Source organism: Xiphophorus hellerii, chromosome 15 (assembly GCF_003331165.1).
Source record: "Xiphophorus hellerii strain 12219 chromosome 15, Xiphophorus_hellerii-4.1, whole genome shotgun sequence".
NCBI lineage: Eukaryota > Metazoa > Chordata > Actinopteri > Cyprinodontiformes > Poeciliidae > Xiphophorus > Xiphophorus hellerii.
In genome coordinates this window covers 3,172,415-3,194,851 of record NC_045686.1, presented here as the reverse complement: position 1 = coordinate 3,194,851, position 22,437 = coordinate 3,172,415, and the positions used below count along the sequence as shown (strand labels likewise).

At 44.9% G+C, this 22,437-nt stretch overlaps 1 protein-coding gene across 1 annotated transcript in view; it reads left to right on the top strand.

Annotated features, from left to right (window-relative positions):
* The window catches only part of msraa (methionine sulfoxide reductase Aa), a 97,678-nt gene that overhangs the window by 16,209 nt on the left and 59,032 nt on the right, over positions 1-22,437 (top strand). Inside the window, exons 4-5 of the mRNA XM_032585784.1 lie at positions 8,390-8,494; positions 9,908-10,014. Of these exons, the coding sequence (XP_032441675.1) occupies positions 8,390-8,494; positions 9,908-10,014 (212 nt within the window). The remainder of the gene's footprint in view (positions 1-8,389; positions 8,495-9,907; positions 10,015-22,437) is intronic.

Below are 22,437 nucleotides of genomic sequence, written 5' to 3'. Positions count from 1 at the left end.
ATCAAAAACAACCAATCAGAGCTAGGAGGAGGGTCTTAGCGCTGTTAATCAACCTTATCAACGCACTGCTAAATGTGCTAATGGCAGAGAAACAACTTACAGTTATAGGAAAACTGCTTATCTGCCACAATTGGTGGCCATGCTAGCTAGCCTTAGCATGGCCTTACTGATTGACTGCACTAAGACCCGCCTCCTGGCTCTGATTGGTTGCTTCTAGTTTGCACTGGGAGAAGAAAGAGGATTTTTTTTTTTATTTCACAGATTATTTGTCTCATAACATACTGTCACAACGTAGTGACCGTTTTAACAAATATGTCAAAAAAATAATTTTTATAAAAGTTACAATTTGCAGCTTTGAGTGCACAAGTTTGAATTTATTATTGATTTTAGCAACTTCTGATAGGGTCAAAATTATTTCTGCAGAGTTAAAAAAAGCCCATCATAAATATGTTCTTACATCTTCCTGTCACACTGTTGATCGTTACTGAAACTTAAACATGTAAATAACAGCATAAATGTTATTTGAATTTAGCAAAATAACAGCAGAGCCGTAAACATCTAGTGAATTTGTTGAGAGCGGTGATGGTCAATATCTTCAGTTGCTAGGTAACAGGGCTGTGCTTCCCTGTGTTGCCAGGTAGCAGGGCTGTGCTTCCCTGTGTTGCCAGGTAGCAGGGCTGTGCTTCCCTGGGGTTGCCAGATAAAGGGGTTGTGCTTCCCTGGGGTTGCCAGGTAACAGGGCTGTGCTTTCCTGCGTTGCCAGGTAGCAGGGCAGTTCCTTCTGATTTGTGACGTTACACTCAGGAGTTTTTTGAAATGGCTAATTTTCCAGACACCAAAAAAACAAACATTAATTTATTTTACTTACTTGTTTTTTGGGGGGGGGTTTAATCACTTTGTCTGTTTTTATAAGCAGCAGAAACCCAAATGAAAGAACATAAAAATACAAAATGTCCATAATAAGTCATCTTTAAATCAATATATTTGAACATATGATACCCATCTCTAATTTGCTATAATTTGGTAAATCTGCACCAAAAATCACTAAGTAAACATAATTGCTGATAAAATGCTGAATATATTTAATACACTGTTTGAAGATTACAGACTAAACTGCAAAAGTTTCAAAGTTGTTCTTTATTTTTCCTCGATTCTTGTCCAACATTTGGATATATGGTGTGAAACTGAACTTGAATACATTTCAAATGCTTGAAGGAACAAGTTGAGCGCTTGACTTATCGGCTTTGGAGGGTTATTGGAGGAGAGGAGATCCCACGTATGAATTTGTGAGTCATGTTTAGAGTCACGGTTGACTGTGTTACTCATGTAGATGTTTTCTCCCCGGACAAATCGAGGAGATTTGGTTTGTTTTTAAATCATATTTCTTGTGTGTTTGGCTCCTTCTTCATTACTTCTTATCAGAAAGTTACTGTAGCATTTCATAGTTTGTATGGTGTAGACAGTTTAGATATAAATAGGAAACTCTGCGTAAAGAGAGCTGGTTTAACTCTTAATAGAGCGTTTTTAATTAGCTCTGTGTCTTTGCTGAAAGAGGCCACTTGGCTGAATAAAGTGCTCCTCCAACCTTAACATATTCAGGAAAGACAATACCTGAATATTCACTGTTGGTTAAATTTTTAATGTCAAATCAGCTTAGGTCCAATTTGTGTTGATTAGATCTGCATATTTTTACTCTGTTTTGAGAAGAAGTACCTGTTTGTAGATTTGAAAACACTCCCACGCTGTTCCTCTCAGGTTGAGTTGCTGTTATTTTTTGTCTCTCATTTATTGACAGCTTTCTTCATACATTTTCTTGGAAATCTTTTTACAATTTTTCTAACTGATCTTTCTTGAAGTTAATTCTTAGTTTAAAAAAAAATCTTATTTCAGGTTAGAAATTTCTTTTTGCTTCAAATCTTTGTTTTGTTTAATTTTTTCAGTTTCAAATCTTTCATTGTTTTCCTTCTTAAGTTTGAAAATTTTCTGTTTCAAATCTTTTTTAAGGTTAGATTTTTTTAGCATCAAATATTCCTTTTTCTTTCAATTTTTTCAGTGTCAAATCATATTTCAGTTTTACATTATTTTTCTTTCAACATTTTTGTTTTCAAATCACTTTTTTTGTTTCCATTTCTTTCTTAATTGTTTTGCTTGTGGGTTTTTTTTTCATTGATGTTATGAAAACAGTCACAATAATGCTGGTTTCCACTGAGCTTTTTGTACACGACTAAGGGTTTTTTTTGCATGCATGTTTTAAGTAACAAATAGTTTTTTTGCTTGTTTTTTATACAAGCCAGATGAACAAATGCTTGAGAATGGTTGTGGGCATACATGCAAACTTTCAGGAAAGTCCCTGGTTGTACATACTGTTCCCTACTTTGGGTCATTCCAGGTGTATTTTTGTGTCAAGAAGGGCACTTATCATTTGGAAGACTGAAATAAACAGTCAAAAATAATTAGAAATTAACTGGAGAACATTCTAGCTACATGCAAGGTATATGAGGCATGAACAGTAATTTTAAAATCATAACAAGAAAACTTATTTTCTCAAACCAACTTCACCTTCTGAGTAAATGGTGATTAAAGCACAAAAAACACAAGTTTGAAGCCATTTATACTTTTCATTTAAAGCTGTTTTACTCATATTTGCATCAAACTATCAGAAACCTTTTTCTTTTCTTCATGAAGTTGCACATAACTTTACTCTGCTTCTTTAGACCAGTTATTATTGATTGAGCTCCAGGATGGCAAAGCACCTGGATTTGAGCAGCTCTTCTGCTAAACAGTTTGAGGCTTTGAAAGGGATGAGAGTTAAGTCGCATTCTGCTCCTGGTGTTAGGTTGTCCTCTGGGACTCATTTATGTTGTTTCCAAGGCTGAGAGAAATAACAACAGTACACAGTCTGTGTGAAAAAAGACAGTGTGTGTAATTTTTAGTATGCAGTCAAATTAGATGTGCAAAATGTGAAGAAAAATACCACAAATGAATGGTAAAGTTGGCCACGTTTTTGGTTTATATTGTCTTTTTCATGCTGCAAACAGTGAAACTTATTTTCTGGCATAAAAGACTTAAAAACTTCTCCAGAATTAGAAAATTTGTCCGCTTGGTAATCCAACACGTTCACCTGACTGCTTCATTCTGAGTAACAGCCTGATTATGAGATCATTTGGCACCTGGATGTACATTTCCTACCAGCTGCCGCTTTATTTTCTGCTCCGATTCCAATCTTTACTGTATTTCCCATCCAGTCCGAGATGAATTTATTCTTGCGAGATTGGCCTGGTGAGACATTAATTTAATGCGGACCGCTGCTTTGTCTCTGTTCGCCAATATCTGCCGTAGGAATCCATAACTCCTGATATTAAAAACGTAATAAGGCAGAGAAAGACATAGGAGTGGAGGTGGAATGAGAGACGTGGAGAAGATGAGGTGTCACGTAATGGGTCACACTCATTACCAGCGCCAGCTGCTGTTTGACTCGCAGCAGAGGAAATCTTTCTTCTGCAGAAAATCAGTTTTGGACCAGCCTGGCCTTTCAAGGACACTTGATGTATTTTGTGTCTTTCTTGTGTAAATCTGCTCTGTTTTTAAGGTCGTGCATCTAAAAAAAAAAAAAAAGAAATCCTAAAGCTCTTATTGGGGCCTGCCATGCAAAGCAATGGCAGGAACCTATTACTATTGTCGGAGAAAAGCGTCTCTTTAATATTCTTTATTTTTCTTCCGTAACCGTTAATGCGGCTCATACCGCTGGGTGCACACCTACAAATGAGGTATCAAAACGTGCAGAAAATTCACGCCATTGGAGCTATTATTTTTGGTGGGATTTGGGCTTAACGTGGCGACATAATTCCCAAAAAACTACGAAAAAAACCCCATTATAAGTCAATGGGAAAAATCCTGGAAATACCCTATTTTTGAGGATTTTCTGTGTCGTCACAAATTCACCTAGAAATGCCATTCAAATTTCATTTTGTAGATACGTCTGTGATCTCTTCGAAAGTGAAGACGGCTCGTCGATACCAGTTACGGTTTGTCCACAATTTGTCTCTAAGCGACCCAAAGTTTCTCATTTTTCCTAAAGTTAGAGTGCTTCTCTCGCTGATTAGAGTGAGAGATCAAGACAACTTTTTCCACCTAAATCATTTTTGAAATCGCCATCACGCCCACAAATATCGCACGATTAGTATCAAAATCGGTCCTGACATTGATACGCCTGTCTGCTCCGGTAAAATGTTTTCGAAATTTATCTAGACCGTACGGTTTTCTGTCACGGTGCTTCAGAGCAAAGTCATGCGACAGGATTTTCTGAGGCTCTCAGGCTCTTTCACTAACAGTTCACACCTTGGTGTGAAACTTATTTAACATAGCAACGGATCTCAAGAGGCTATTGGCTGCTGGTTTGGACTACAAATACGCATCATTGTAGTTCTAACTATCCTCAGTTGAAACAGATCAGGACTGAACTGGCCTTTATAACTACTTGCTGCTATGGGCTGTATATAACTGATTTAACTCAGTAACTGTTACACATGGGATTAGTTTTGAACTTTAAAATGAAGCTTAACAAAAATTTCACAATAAAAGCCTTGAATATTTTTACATCATGTAATTGCTCTTTTTGGCTTTATTTGACTTTTTCATCCAAAGCACTGTTACACATGGTATTAGTTTGGCCCTTTGAAATGAAGCTTAACAAAAATTTCAAAATAAAAGCCTTGAATATTTTTACATCAGAAAATTGCTCTTTTGAGCTTTATATAACTGATTTAACCCAGCAATTGTTACACATGGGATTAGTGTGGCAATTTAAAATTAAGCTTGATGAAAATTTCAAAATAAAAGCCTTGAATATTTTTACATCAGGTAATTGCTGTTTTTGGCTTTATTTCACTTTTTCATCCAAAGCACTGTTACACATGGTATTAGTTTGGCCCTTTGAAATGAAGCTTAACAAAAATTTCAAAATAATAGCCTTGAATATTTTTACATCATGTAATTGCTCTTTTTGGCTTTATTTGACTTTTTCATCCAAAGCACTGTTACACATGGGATTAGTTTGGCCCTTTGAAATGAAGCATACTGAAAATTTCAAAATAAAAGCCTTGAATATTTTTACATCAACTACTTGCGTTTTCAGCATTATATAACTGATTTAACCCAATGACTATTACACATGGGATTAAAATAGACTGTTTTGCATGAGCAGCAGATAGATCCTCTATTGCACATGTGTCAAACTCAAGGCCCGCGGGCCACATGTGGCCCGCTACGTCATTTTATGTGGCCCTCTCCCCCCTACCACCGTTTTACAGCCCCATTGATTGACTTAAAATAGGTTTTGAGCACGAATTGACTACAAACTACATATCCCATAATGCCTTCCGATTCTTACCAACCAACATTACGGCTTCTCGCCACTAGAGTGCAGCAGAGTCACCTCAAGCTGATTATTAATTTTCCCAGCGAATAAAACTGAAACATCGACAAGCTAAGAAGCTAAAGAGCGAAGTCCCGTGATGTTTCAATCGAGGACTTTTACCGTCTACTGCCCCCTGATTTGATGCCACAGCTTCGACTCCATGCAGCTCGTGTTTTGTCCACGTTTGGAAGCACCTATCTGTGCGAACAGATGTTTTCAATAATGACTTTAAACAAGACCAAGCACAGATCGCGCATTACTGACGAAAACCTACACGCCGTTTTGCGGATTGCCACAGAATAGAACTAAAACCAGACATCGACGAACTGACCAGGGGAAAACGGTGCCTGACATCCGGCCAGAAAACATTGGTAAGCACGAACAAACTACATTTAAATAGAATGAATGTAAAACCAAAACTCAGTATACTGGAATATGCATATAGTTTATTGATTTTGCTTGTGTTTTGTTTATTTACAGAACACAACACAATGAGGATGTGTGTGAGTTGGTGACAGGGTGAAGAGGGATCAGCGTTGTGTTCAAGGACAGGCAACGTCACCTCATTGTTTTGTTCTTATGTGAAATGCATGTTCGTTGTGTAATAAATAACGAAAAAGTTTTGTGAATGAAGTTGAGAGTTAATATCAAAACTTGTTTTTTATTATTTGTCTGCTTATCTTCAAAGCAGACAAAGAATAATTTTCCCAGCGAATAAAACTGAAACATCGACAAGCTAACGAGCTAAAGAGCGAAGTTTAGCTGAGCAGTTTAAAAATACTGAGCATATTGTTAAACTGCTCAGTTTAAAAATACTGTAATTTTTAAACTGAGCAGTAATTTTACATCCATGCAAACTCAAATGTAATATTTAAAACTTGAATACATAAAATCAGTTATTTAACAATATGAGGTGTTGTTTAAAAATAAAAAAGATAGCAATTTCTTTTTATTGCAGAGACATTAGATTCTTAAATTTATGGTATTCTTTAAACGTTGTAATTTTGGTTCATTGTAAACTTTACCTGTAAAAAGTTTGTAGAAATCTTTAACATAAGGTCAATATATATTTTTAAACTGTAATATGTTGTGTGTGTGCGTTATTGAAAATTTATATTTGTGAAAATCATTAGGTAAATGCTAATGAACTGCCTTCCTGCAGTTTATGAGCATTGAACTGTTACTAAACAGTTCAATGCAAGGTTCATTAGCGTTAGCATTTTAGCTTCAATAAGCTATTAGCTATTTATTTTACTTTTTAGCAATGTTTAGTATACTGAATGGAGTAAATCAATTACAGAAAATATCCTAGTGATTTCCCACATACTTATGAAAGCAATGACGCTAACATTAGCGTTTCTGCTGATTTTAGCTGATATACTTACTTTATAATACTGAATGGTGCACGTCCGCCTTACTTAACGTTCTTGCGGTTCTCCGCGTGCCACTGATTACGTTGCGGCGTTCTTTAGCGTCGATGCCGATTTGTAGCGTGACGACGCCGGGCCCATGCCCGACGGGCGCGCCTTGGCAGGCCCCGGCTAAATTTCTTCCGAAATTTTCTAGTATTAAAGCATTAAAGCTTCTGCTATGAAGGTGATTGAATTATATGATTCAATCACTTTATGCCACAAAAATATAAACTCAACCAAATCAAAAGATTATTTTAGTACTTTCTGCCAATGATCAATACCTGCTGAAAGGGTTTGATTTGATTTAGTTTGTTTTGCGATTGTAGCAAAAAGAGGATCATCCAACAGTCTTAAAGTTAGATTATACAAAGTTTTTATCAAGGCAGCTCAAAGTCATGAAACATCATACAGTCACCATTATGTTTTGTCAGATGTCATCTTCAAAATCAATAAAGATGAGATATGTTGATCAATGTTCCAGTTCTAATTAAACAGAAGCAGATCTAAGCAATCAGGTCTTTTAGCCTTGATTTGAAGGAATTCAGTGAATCAGAAGTTTTTCATTTTCCTGGAAGTTTGTTCCAGATTAGTGGAGCGTAGAAACTGAATGCTGCTTCTCCATGTTTGGTTCTCTGATTGACTGCAGAGAAGTCTGTTTGGGTTTGGAGTCAGAACTGAAAGTGATGGGATGTGATGCACTGAGCGGTGGGCGATATTAACTTAAAGTTTTATCAGGATATTTTGTGCTAATAATGTAATAATGATAAACATGGCGATAAGAAGTATTGATTAGGTTACTTTAAGGTTGTATCTGCATGCTAAAGCAATCACAGCCCCACAAACACAAATACTGCTCTTGAAAAACATTTGTGATACATCAGACACCAGTCTTACAAAAACGTGTGATCTGTACAACCAAGCTGCACTCACTAAATGCATTTAATCATCTTTTCAAAATTATTTGTATCTATTGATGCACTTGTGGGAAAAAAGTGGGAAAAAATGGTAAAACTTAACAATCCAAACAATAAAGACAGTTTTAACGGGTTTTAAACATCTTGAATTAGAATTTATTGGAGTAACGATAAATCAAAATTCCTATAAAACATTTAGAATGATAAATGGCAAACAATGCGATAAATGCCCTTCTCAGTGTTTCATAATTTCATAATTATAATTTTCAGCCATTATTTATGGCCTGATTTACCGAGTCTGGTGCAGAATTATGATGCATGTCTCACTTCCATGAAGTAAAAACCGGGTAAAATGCGACATGATTGATACGTATCCGATTAATTTCCACAATTGGAAGAGGCTCAAATCCAATTTCTTTGAGGGGGAGAAAAGATCGGCATTGGGCCGATTCGACTGCCATGAACATCGGTCTGTCTGATATGTGCTGCATAATGGGCGAAGAAATCTGATTTGGGTCACTTTCGCTGTGTGAATGTTGCCTAACTGTTGGTTGGTTCTAGCTTCTTTTCCCTAAATAGATGAAAAATAATTTTGCATTTACTTATATTTAAGTTCTAGCATTGATGCTGATGGTTGTATTTTGCAGGCAGAACCGGCCACACTGAGGTGGTGCGAGTTGTTTACCATCCAGAGAAGATCAGCTTCAACAGCCTGCTGAAGGTTTTCTGGGAAAGTCACAATCCCACTCAAGGTAAACACAACATTCGTGACTAAATCCTGGAAATAGAACAGGAGGGGTTTTATTTTTGAGTTTCTATTAGGTGTGGGCAACACAGACTTAAAGCTGCAGCTTGCAACTTTTATAAACAATTTTGTTTTTTACATATTAAAACTGTTACCATATTGTGACAGTGTAATATGAGACAGATAATGGGTGAAAACACATCTCCATCTCCTCTTTGAGCTGTTACTGCTGTCTGAAGAAATGCACCAATAACAACCAATCAGAGCCAGGAGGAGGGTCTTAGTGCTGTCAATCAACTCATGAATGCGCTGCTAAATGTTCTAATGGTGGAGAAACAACTCACTGTTTTAGGAAAATATTTATCCGCTGTCATCGGTGGCCATGCTAATCAGCCTTTGTTATGACTGAGTCCATGACACAGCAGCATCAATGACTAAACAAACACAACTAGACCTGTCGCAATAAGCAATAAATTAATTAATCAATTAATCGCTTCATAAATTAAAACAAACTCAATAATTTCTATTTGCATGATTTATCGTTTTTCTCTACCAAAACTGGATGCTAAATGTCTTCAGTCTGGTGATTTGTTCTCCACTAGCACTTAATTTGAAGAAAAGTTTTGTTTCTAGAAACTTCATAATTCATTTTATTTGTTGTTTCTGTTGTTTTGTTTACTTATTTTGGATATTTAAAATGTCTTCAAGTTCCAGAGTGAAATGTTCATCAGAATTGAAAGTTTATTGATTTTTGAGAATGTGTTTCCAATATTTTACTTAAAAATGGTGTCAAAGCAGCAACATTATTACTTGCAATAACAACTTCTGGGACTATTCCCAGTCCCATTTGTAATGTGCTTCTTTACGACACAAGTATATATAGAACTGTGATTAGTATCACAGTATTTTTTAATTTATTGATATTTGTTTATGCTTTCATTGAACAAACAGTGGAAAAAATAGTAAAAACTATCAATCTTGACAGTGAGAACAGTTTGGGGGGTTTAAACATCATTAATTGGAATTTCTTGTGACAACGATATGTCAAAATTCTTATAAAATTAAGAAATTTATCAGGATAAATCCCCACTGCTAGTTTCTGCTCGCTATGTACTGCTACATATGATCAATATATCTATAATTTTCAAACCTGTTCCTACATTCGACTGATTAATAGAGCATCACATATGTGAGCCAGCCTTGGAAAGCTTGAAACATTGAGGCTGACAGACTGACAAGCTGACAGTGAAACGATGACATGATCAGTCATGAAAAAACAGCTTTCAGTTCTGCCAAGACAGAAAAAGACAGGTTATATTTTTGGAAATGCTGTCAGTTGTCGTTTTCCAAGCACCGAAGACAAAGACGCCACGCTGCCATCGAGATCCTCGTTTTAAAAAATGAACATGTGTGTTTTCAGGAATGCGTCAGGGGAACGATGTCGGGACAACGTACCGCTCTGCCATCTACGCCTACACTCAGCAGCAGCTTGAGGAAGCCATGGCCTCCAAGGATCAGTACCAGAAGGTGAACAGATCCACCAGTCTTTGTTATTTGAACAATTTGTGCATGAAAGCATTTAGATTTTTTAGGGATCCACTATTAGTTGAACATGTTGGCCTAAATAAGTTGTAATTTTCCTTTTAACTTACAAAATGCTGTTTGTGATACGGCAAAAGTCATAATTACTTCAAAAAATTTTCTTATATTTTTCACTCATGGAGGTGGCCATTTCTTCACCTGATGAGTTGATGATCCATTCTGTACTGAAATCTACAGAGTAAACAGGAAGGCTAACGTTACCTGAGTTGTTTATCATATTGCATTTGATTGATGTAATTTTAGATATTACCACACTGCATTGCTGTTGGCTGTAATTTAAAAAATAAAAATAAAAACAAATAGTGAGGTGAGTCTGTATCACTTCAGCATGGTCAAAAAAAGCCGAACACAACTTCCAAAGGACCAATTTGTGCACTCAACATTTCTCTCCAGAAGACTTTATGTTATTTGTACGAGCAAAACTGATGAAGGCTAACAGGTGGTTGTTACCTTTACAAGCTAAAAATAAATGTCGTACCAACAGTTTTTATCCACAAAGCGGCCAAACCCCGCTGCTGCCGGAGTGAAAAACACTAGGACAAACATCAGACAGGCAGCACAGGAAACTCTTTGAAATGCTAACATAGCTTATGCTACTGCTGCTGTTACTGAATGTGAAACCACGGACCAACACCGGACCCTAAACAGCTGTTACCGTACTGGACACAGAACAATAGAAGTGCTTACCGGATCACACAGTCCAATCAGAGGTCCATGTCATTCATTGTTTAATTTATGAAGTTGAAGGCAGCAGCAAAATACCAGGAGCTTCTTCGGCCAACTCTTCCCTCCTCCTCTGTTTGTTTCTCCTCATCTTGATTATTCATATTTCTTGATTTCTCTTTGTCTTGATTTCTCTTTCTCTCTTGATTTCTATATTCCCATCGATTTCAATTTGAAAAGGCTTAAAACTGTTAGCTGGACGGAGCTAGCACAATCTGACCGAGCATACATCATTTACCCAGAATGCATTGCAGCAACATGGCGAAGTCCGTGTGACAATATTTTATTGAGATTTATAAAACTTAAGTAGCCTACAGAATTATTACTATATTGTTTTAACATCTAAAATAAATATTTCTGAAACAAAGTCTATCGTTACAACTAAATGTGGATCCCTTTAAAGAATCTGGAGAAAAGCCGAACCTGTATGAGACAGCTGGGAAGTTTGTAGAGGACAGAGAGTTTTCTTTTTTTAATTTTTTGTCAGGGTCAGTGGGAAGAGGAGGACAACATCAGGGGACGGGCAGATGGATTGCAATTAGAGTTTTATTTAAAGGCGAGACTGAGATGTTGCAGAGCAGGCAGTCAAACGGAAACCAATACACAAAGCGAAATGGGCCTGGCAGGGCGACTCACTGAGACAAAAGAGATGATCCAATGTAACAGCATGAGCCTGACTCTGAAGAAAAGACAACCAAAAGAGCTAAATAACCCCAACAATAATCAGAAAACAACTTTCACCAGGGACAAATGCAACACAAAAATGCTGCAATCACAGAAAATAGAAGCAAAAGGGAAAATGCCGCATATAGTCAAAATAACAGCAAGTGTGAAAATTTGCTCCACAAAAGTCCTCCATACCACTACGGGACGTCTGCAACCAACACAGGTTACAGACGTCCAACACAGGGGACAGACGTCCAACACAGGTTACAGACGTCCAACCCAGGTTACAGACGTCCAACACAGGTTACAGACGTCCTACACACTCGACAGACCTCCAACACACTCGACAGACGTCCAACACAGGTTACAGACCTCCAACACACTGGACAGACGTCCTACACAGGTTACAGACATCCAACACAGGGGACACGCGTCCAACACAGGTTACAAATGTCCAACACACTGAACAGACGTCCTACACAGGGGACACGTCCAACACAGGGGACAGACGTCCAACCCAGGTTACAGACGTCCAACCCAGGGGACAGACTTCCAACACAGGGGACAGACGTCCAACACAGGTTACAGACGTCCAACCCAGGTTACAGACGTCCAACACAGGTTACAGACGTCCAACACACTGGACAGACGTCCTACACAGGTTACAGACATCCAACACAGGGGACACGCGTCCAACACAGGTTACAAATGTCCAACACACTGAACAGACGTCCTACACACTCGACAGACCTCCAACACACTCGACAGACGTCCAACACAGGTTACAGACGTCCAACACACTGGACAGACGTCCTACACAGGTTACAGACATCCAACACAGGGGACACGCGTCCAACACAGGTTACAAATGTCCAACACACTGAACAGACGTCCTACACAGGGGACACGTCCAACACAGGGGACAGACGTCCAACCCAGGTTACAGACGTCCAACCCAGGGGACAGACTTCCAACACAGGGGACAGACGTCCAACACAGGTTACAGACGTCCAACCCAGGTTACAGACGTCCAACACACTGGACAGACGTCCTACACAGGTTACAGACATCCAACACAGGGGACACGCGTCCAACACAGGTTACAAATGTCCAACACACTGAACAGACGTCCTACACAGGGGACACGTCCAACACAGGGGACAGACGTCCAACACAGGGGACAGACGTCCAACCCAGGTTACAGACGTCCAACCCAGGGGACAGACTTCCAACACAGGGGACAGACGTCCAACACAGGTTACAGACGTCCAACACACTCGACAGACGTCCTACACAGGTTACAGACGTCCAACACACTCGACAGATGTCCAACACACTCGACAGACGTCCAGCACACTCGACAGACGTCCAACACAGGTTACAGACGTCCAACACAGATTACAGACGTCCAACACAGATTACAGACGTCCAACACAGGTTACAGACGTCCAACACAGGGGACACGCGTCCAACACAGGTTACAAATGTCCAACACACTGAACAGACGTCCTACACAGGGGACACGTCCAACCCAGGTGACAGACGTCCAACCCAGGTGACAGACGTCCAACCCATGTTACAGACGTCCAACCCAGGGGACAGACTTCCAACACAGGGGACAGACGTCCAACACAGGTTACAGACGTCCAACACACTCGACAGACGTCCTACACAGGTTACAGACGTCCAACACACTCGACAGATGTCCAACACACTCGACAGACGTCCAGCACACTCGACAGACGTCCAACACAGGTTACAGACGTCCAACACACTCGACAGACGTCCAACACAGATTACAGACGTCCAACACAGGTTACAGACGTCCAACACAGGGGACAGACGTCCAACACACTCGACAGACGTCCTACACAGGGGACAGACGTCCAAAACAGGTTACAGACGTACAACACACTCGACAGACGTCCTACACAGGCTACAGACGTCCAACACAGGGGACAGTCCAACACAGGTTACAGACGTCCAACACAGATGACATACGTCCAACACAGGGGACACGTCCAACACAGGTTACAGACGTCCTACACAGGGGACACGTCCAACACAGGGGACAGACGTCCAACACGGGACAGACCTCTAACACAGGGGACACACGTCCAACACAGCGGACACACATCCAACACAGGTTACAGACGTCCAACACGGGACAGACGTCCAACACAGGGGACACGTCCAACACAGGGGACAGACGTCCAACACAGATGACATACGTCCAACACTGGGGACACACGTCCAACAGAGGGGACAGATGTCCAACACAAGTTACAGACCTCCAACACACTCGACATACGTCCAGCACACTCGACATACGTCCAACACAGGGGACACACATCCAACACAGGGGACACACGTCCAACACAGGTTACAGACGTAAAAACACAGGGGACACACGTCCAACACAGGTTACAGACGTCCAACACGGGACACACGTCCAACACAGGTTACAGACGTCCAACACAGGTTACAGACGTCCAACACAGGGGACACACGTCCAACACAGTGGACACATCCAACACAGGGGACAGACATCCAACACAGGTTACAGATGTCCAACACACTCGACAGACGTCCTACACAGGTTACAGACGTCCAACACAGATGACGTATGTCCAACACAGGGGACAGACATCCTGCACATGTTACAGACGTCCAAAACAGGTTACAGACATCCTACACAGGGGACACGTCTAACACAGGGGACACACGTCCAACACAGGGGACACACGTCCAACACATTGGACACGTCCAACACAGGGGACAGACGTCCAACACAGCTTACAGACGTCCTACACAGGTTACAGACGTCCAACACAGGGGACACGTCCAAAACAGGGGACAGACGTCCAACACAGGTTACAGATGTCCAACACACTGGACAGACGTCCTACACAGGTTACAGACGTCCAGCACAGGGGACACACGTGCAACACAGGTTACAGACGTCCTACACAGGTTACAGACGTCCAGCACAGGGGACACACGTACAACACAGGTCACAGACGTCCAACACAGGGTACACACGTCCAACACAGGGGACACACGTCCAACACAGGTTACAGACGTCCAACACAGGTTACAGACGTCCAACACGGGACACACGTCCAACACAGTGGACACGTCCAACACAGGGGACAGACATCCAACACAGGTTACAGATGTCCAACACACTCGACAGACGTCCTACACAGGTTACAGACGTCCAACACAGATGACGTACGTCCAACACAGGGGACAGACGTCCTGCACATGTTACAGACGTCCAAAACAGGTTACAGACATCCTACACGGGACACGTCTAACACAGGGGACAGACGTCCAACACAGGGGACAGACGTCCAACACGGGACAGACCTCTAACACAGGGGACACACGTCCAACACAGCGGACACACATCCAACACAGGTTACAGACGTCCTACACGGGACAGACGTCCAACACAGGGGACACACGTCCAACACAGGGGACACACGTCCAACACAGGTTACAGACGTAAAAACACAGGGGACACACGTCCAACACAGGTTACAGACGTCCTACACAGGGGACACGTCCAACACACTCGACAGACGTCCAACACAGGGGACACACATCCAACACAGGTTACAGACGTCCAACACAAGTTACAGACTTCCAACACACTCGACATACGTCCAACACAGGGGACACACGTCCAACACAGTGGACACGTCCAACACAGATGACATACGTCCAACACAGGGGACAGACGTCCTGCACACGTTACAGACGTCCAAAACAGGTTACAGACATCCTACACAGGGGACACGTCTAACACAGGGGACAGACGTCCAACACAGGTTACAGACATCCAACACACTGGACACACGTCCAACACAGGTTAAAGACGTCCAAAACAGGTTACAGACGTCCAACACACTCGACAGACGTCCTACACAGGGGGACAGACGTCCAACACAGGCTACAGACGTCCAACACAGGGGACAGTCCAACACAGGTTACAGACGTCCAACACAGATGACATACGTCCAACACAGGGGACACGTCCAACACAGGTTACAGATGTCCTACACAGGGGACACGTCCAACACAGGGGACACACGTCCAACACAGGGGACACACTTCCAACACAGGTTACAGACGTCCAACACAGGGGACAGTCCAACACAGGTTACAGACGTCCAACACAGATGACATACGTCCAACACAGGGGACACGTCCAACACAGGTTACAGACGTCCTACACAGGGGACACGTCCAACACACTCGACAGACGTCCAACACAGGGGACACAAATCCAACACAGGTTACAGACGTCCAACACAAGTTACAGACTTCCAACACACTCGACATACGTCCAACACAGGGGACACGTCCAACACAGGGGACACAAGTCCAACACATGGGACAGACGTCCAACACAGGGGACACAAGTCCTACACGTTACAGACGTCCAACACAGGTTACAGACATCCTACACAGGGTACACGTCCAACAAAGGGGACAGACGTCCAACACAGGGGACAGACCTCTAACACAGGTCACAGACCTCCCACACACTCGACAGACGTCCAACACGGGACAGACGTCCAACACAGATGACATACGTCCAACACTGGGGACAGACGTCCAACACCGGGGACAGACGATCAACACAGGTTACAGACCTCCAACACAAGTTACAGACTTCCAACACACTCGACATACGTCCAACACAGGGGACACGTCCAACACACTCGACAGACGTCCAACACAGGGGACACACATCCAACACAGGTTACAGACGTCCAACACAAGTTACAGACTTCCAACACACTCGACATACGTCCAACACAGGGGACACGTCCAACACAGGGGACACAAGTCCAACACATGGGACAGACGTCCAACACAGGGGATGCACGTCCAACACAGGGGACAGATGTTCCACACAGGTTACAGACCTCCAACACACTCGACAAACATCCAACACAGGTTACAGATGTACAACACACTCGACAGACGTCCAACACGGGACAGAAGTCCTACACGTTCCAGACGTCCAACACAGGTTACAGACGTCCAACACAGGGGACACACGTCCAACACAGGGGACACGTCCAACACAGGTTACCGACGTCCAACACAGATGACATACGTCCAACACAGGGGACACGTCCAACACAGGTTACAGACGTCCTACACAGGGGACACGTCCAACACAGGGGACACGTCCAACACACTCGACAGACGTCCAACACAGGGGACACACATCCAACACAGGTTACAGACGTCCAACACAAGTTACAGACTTCCAACACACTCGACATACGTCCAACACAGGGGACACGTCCAACACAGGTTACAGACGTCCTACACAGGGGACACGTCCAACACAGGGGACACGTCCAAAACAGGGGACACACGTCCAACACAGGGGACAGACGTTCCACACAGGGGACAGTCCAACACAGGTTACAGACGTCCAACACAGATGACATACGTCCAACACAGGGGACACGTCCAACACAGGTTACAGACGTCCTACACAGGGGACACGTCCAACACAGGGGACACGTCCAACACACTCGACAGACGTCCAACACAGGGGACACACATCCAACACAGGTTACAGACGTCCAACACAAGTTACAGACTTCCAACACACTCGACATACGTCCAACACAGGGGACACGTCCAACACAGGGGACACAAGTCCAACACATGGGACAGACGTCCAACACAGGTTACCGACGTCCTACACAGGGGACACGTCCAACACACTCGACAGACGTCCAACACAGGGGACACACGTCCAACACAGGGGACACACATCCAACACAGGTTACAGACGTCCAACACCGGGGACAGACGTACTACACGTTACAGACGTCCAACACAGATTACAGACATCCTACACAGGGGACAGACGTCCAACACAGGGGACAGTCCAACACAGGAGACAGATGTCCAACACAGGTTACAGACGTCCAACACTGGGGACACACGTCCAACACAGGGGACACCCATCCAACACAGGTTACAGACGTCCAACACAGGGGACAGACGTCCAACACAGGTTACAGACATCCAACACAGGGGACACGTCCAACACAGGTTACAGACATCCAACACAGGGGACACACGTCCAACACAGGTTACAGACGTCCAACACAGGGGACACGTCCAAAACAGGGGACACACGTCCAACACAGGGGACAGACGTTCCACACAGGGGACAGTCCAACACAGGTTACAGACGTCCAACACAGATGACATACGTCCAACACAGGGGACACGTCCAACACAGGTTACAGACGTCCTACACAGGGGACACGTCCTACACAGGGGACACGTCCAACACAGGGGACACAAGTCCAACACATGGGACAGACGTCCAACACAGGGGATGCACGTCCAACACAGGGGACAGACGTTCCACACAGGTTACAGACCTCCAACACACTCGACAAACATCCAACACAGGTTACAGATGTACAACACACTCGACAGACGTCCAACACGGGACAGAAGTCCTACACGTTACAGACGTCCAACACAGGTTACAGACATCCTACACAGGGTACACGTCCAACACAGGGGACAGACGTCCAACACGGGACAGACGTCCAACACAGATGACATACGTCCAACACAGGGGACACGTCCAACACAGGTTACAGACGTCCAGCACAGATGACATACGTCCAACACAGGGGACACGTCCAACACAGGTTACCGACGTCCTACACAGGGGACACGTCCAACACACTCGACAGACGTCCAACACAGGGGACACACGTCCAACACAGGGGACACACATCCAACACAGGTTACAGACGTCCAACACTGGGGACAGACGTACTACACGTTACAGACGTCCAACACAGATTACAGACATCCTACACAGGGGACAGACGTCCAACACAGGGGACAGTCCAACACAGGAGACAGATGTCCAACACAGGTTACAGACGTCCAACACTGGGGACACACGTCCAACACAGGGGACACCCATCCAACACAGGTTACAGACGTCCAACACAGGGGACAGACGTCCAACACAGGTTACAGACATCCAACACAGGGGACACGTCCAACACAGGTTACAGACATCCAACACAGGGGACACACGTCCAACACAGGTTACAGACGTCCAACACAGGGGACACGTCCAACACAGAGGACACGTCCAACACAGGGGACACACGTCCAACACAGGGGACACACATCCAACACAGGTTACAGACGTCCAACACAAGTTACAGACTTCCAACACACTCGACATACGTCCAACACAGGGGACACGTCCAACACAGGTTACAGACGTCCTACACAGGGGACACGTCCAACACAGGGGACACGTCCAACACATGGGACAGACGTCCAACACAGGGCATGCACGTCCAACACAGGGGACAGACGTTCCACACAGGTTACAGACCTCCAACACACTCGACAAACATCCAACACAGGTTACAGATGTACAACACACTCGACAGACGTCCAACACGGGACAGAAGTCCTACACGTTACAGACGTCCAACACAGGTTACAGACATCCTACACAGGGTACACGTCCAACACAGGGGACAGACGTCCAACACAGGGGACAGACCTCTAACACAGGTCACAGACCTCCCACACACTCGACAGACGTCCAACACAGGGGACAGACGTCCAACACAGATGACATACGTCCAACACAGGGGACACGTCCAACACAGGGGACACGTCCAACACAGGGGACACGTCCAACACAGGGGACACACGTCCAACACAGGGGACACACATCCAACACAGGTTACAGACGTCCAACACAGATGACATACGTCCAACACAGGGGACACGTCCAACACAGGTTACAGACGTCCTACACATGGGACACGTCCAACACAGGGGACACGTCCAACACACTCGACAGACGTCCAACACAGGGGACACACATCCAACACAGGTTACAGACGTCCAACACAAGTTACAGACTTCCAACACACTCGACATACGTCCAACACAGGGGACACGTCCAACACAGGGGACACGTCCAACACAGGGGACACACGTCCAACACAGGGGACACACATCCAACACAGGTTACAGACGTCCAACACAGGGGACAGACGTCCAACACAGGTTACAGACATCCAACACAGGGGACACGTCCAACACAGGTTACAGACATCCAACACAGGGGACACACGTCCAACACAGGTTACAGACGTCCAACACAGGGGACACGTCCAAAACAGGGGACACACGTCCAACACAGGGGACAGACGTTCCACACAGGGGACAGTCCAACACAGGTTACAGACGTCCAACACAGATGACATACGTCCAACACAGGGGACACGTCCAACACAGGTTACAGACGTCCTACACAGGGGACACGTCCAACACAGGGGACACAAGTCCAACACATGGGACAGACGTCCAACACAGGGGATGCACGTCCAACACAGGGGACAGACGTTCCACACAGGTTACAGACCTCCAACACACTCGACAAACATCCAACACAGGTTACAGATGTACAACACACTCGACAGACGTCCAACACGGGACAGAAGTCCTACACGTTACAGACGTCCAACACAGGTTACAGACATCCTACACAGGGTACACGTCCAACACAGGGGACAGACGTCCAACACGGGACAGACGTCCAACACAGATGACATACGTCCAACACAGGGGACACGTCCAACACAGGTTACAGACGTCCTACACAGGGGACACGTCCAACACAGGGGACACAAGTCCAACACATGGGACAGACGTCCAACACAGGGGATGCACGTCCAACACAGGGGACAGACGTTCCACACAGGTTACAGACCTCCAACACACTCGACAAACATCCAACACAGGTTACAGATGTACAACACACTCGACAGACGTCCAACACGGGACAGAAGTCCTACACGTTACAGACGTCCAACACAGGTTACAGACATCCTACACAGGGTACACGTCCAACACAGGGGACAGACGTCCAACACGGGACAGACGTCCAACACAGATGACATACGTCCAACACAGGGGACACGTCCAACACAGGTTACAGACGTCCAACACAGGTTACAGACATCCTACACAGGGTACACGTCCAACACAGGGGACAGACGTCCAACACGGGACAGACGTCCAACACAGATGACATACGTCCAACACAGGGGACACGTCCAACACAGGTTACAGACGTCCAACACAGATGACATACGTCCAACACAGGGGACACGTCCAACACAGGTTACCGACGTCCTACACAGGGGACACGTCCAACACACTCGACAGACGTCCAACACAGGGGACACACGTCCAACACAGGGGACACACATCCAACACAGGTTACAGACGTCCAACACTGGGGACAGACGTACTACACGTTACAGACGTCCAACACAGATTACAGACATCCTACACAGGGGACAGACGTCCAACACAGGGGACAGTCCAACACAGGAGACAGATGTCCAACACAGGTTACAGACGTCCAACACTGGGGACACACGTCCAACACAGGGGACACCCATCCAACACAGGTTACAGACGTCCAACACAGGGGACAGACGTCCAACACAGGTTACAGACATCCAACACAGGGGACACGTCCAACACAGGTTACAGACATCCAACACAGGGGACACACGTCCAACACAGGTTACAGACGTCCAACACAGGGGACACGTCCAAAACAGGGGACACACGTCCAACACAGGGGACAGACGTTCCACACAGGGTACAGTCAAACACAGGTTACAGACGTCCAACACAGATGACATACGTCCAACACAGGGGACACGTCCAACACAGGTTACAGACGTCCTACACAGGGGACACGTCCAACACAGGGGACACGTCCAACACACTCGACAGACGTCCAACACAGGGGACACACATCCAACACAGGTTACAGACGTCCAACACAAGTTACAGACTTCCAACACACTCGACATACGTCCAACACAGGGGACACGTCCAACACAGGGGACACAAGTCCAACACATGGGACAGACGTCCAACACAGGGGATGCACGTCCAACACAGGGGACAGACGTTCCACACAGGTTACAGACCTCCAACACACTCGACAAACATCCAACACAGGTTACAGATGTACAACACACTCGACAGAAGTCCAACACGGGACAGAAGTCCTACACGTTACAGACGTCCAACACAGGTTACAGACATCCTACACAGGGTACACGTCCAACACAGGGGACAGACGTCCAACACGGGACAGACGTCCAACACAGATGACATACGTCCAACACAGGGGACACGTCCAACACAGGTTACAGACGTCCAACACTGGGGACAGACGTACTACACGTTACAGACGTCCAACACAGATTACAGACATCCTACACAGGGGACAGACGTCCAACACAGGGGACAGTCCAACACAGGAGACAGATGTCCAACACAGGTTACAGACGTCCAACACTGGGGACACACGTCCAACACAGGGGACACCCATCCAACACAGGTTACAGACGTCCAACACAGGGGACAGACGTCCAACACAGGTTACAGACATCCAACACAGGGGACACGTCCAACACAGGTTACAGACATCCAACACAGGGGACACACGTCCAACACAGGTTACAGACGTCCAACACAGGGGACACGTCCAAAACAGGGGACACACGTCCAACACAGGGGACAGACGTTCCACACAGGGGACAGTCCAACACAGGTTACAGACGTCCAACACAGATGACATACGTCCAACACAGGGGACACGTCCAACACAGGTTACAGACGTCCTACACAGGGGACACGTCCAACACAGGGGACACGTCCAACACACTCGACAGACGTCCAACACAGGGGACACACATCCAACACAGGTTACAGACGTCCAACACAAGTTACAGACTTCCAACACACTCGACATACGTCCAACACAGGGGACACGTCCAACACAGGTTACAGACGTCCTACACAGGGGACACGTCCAACACAGGGGAC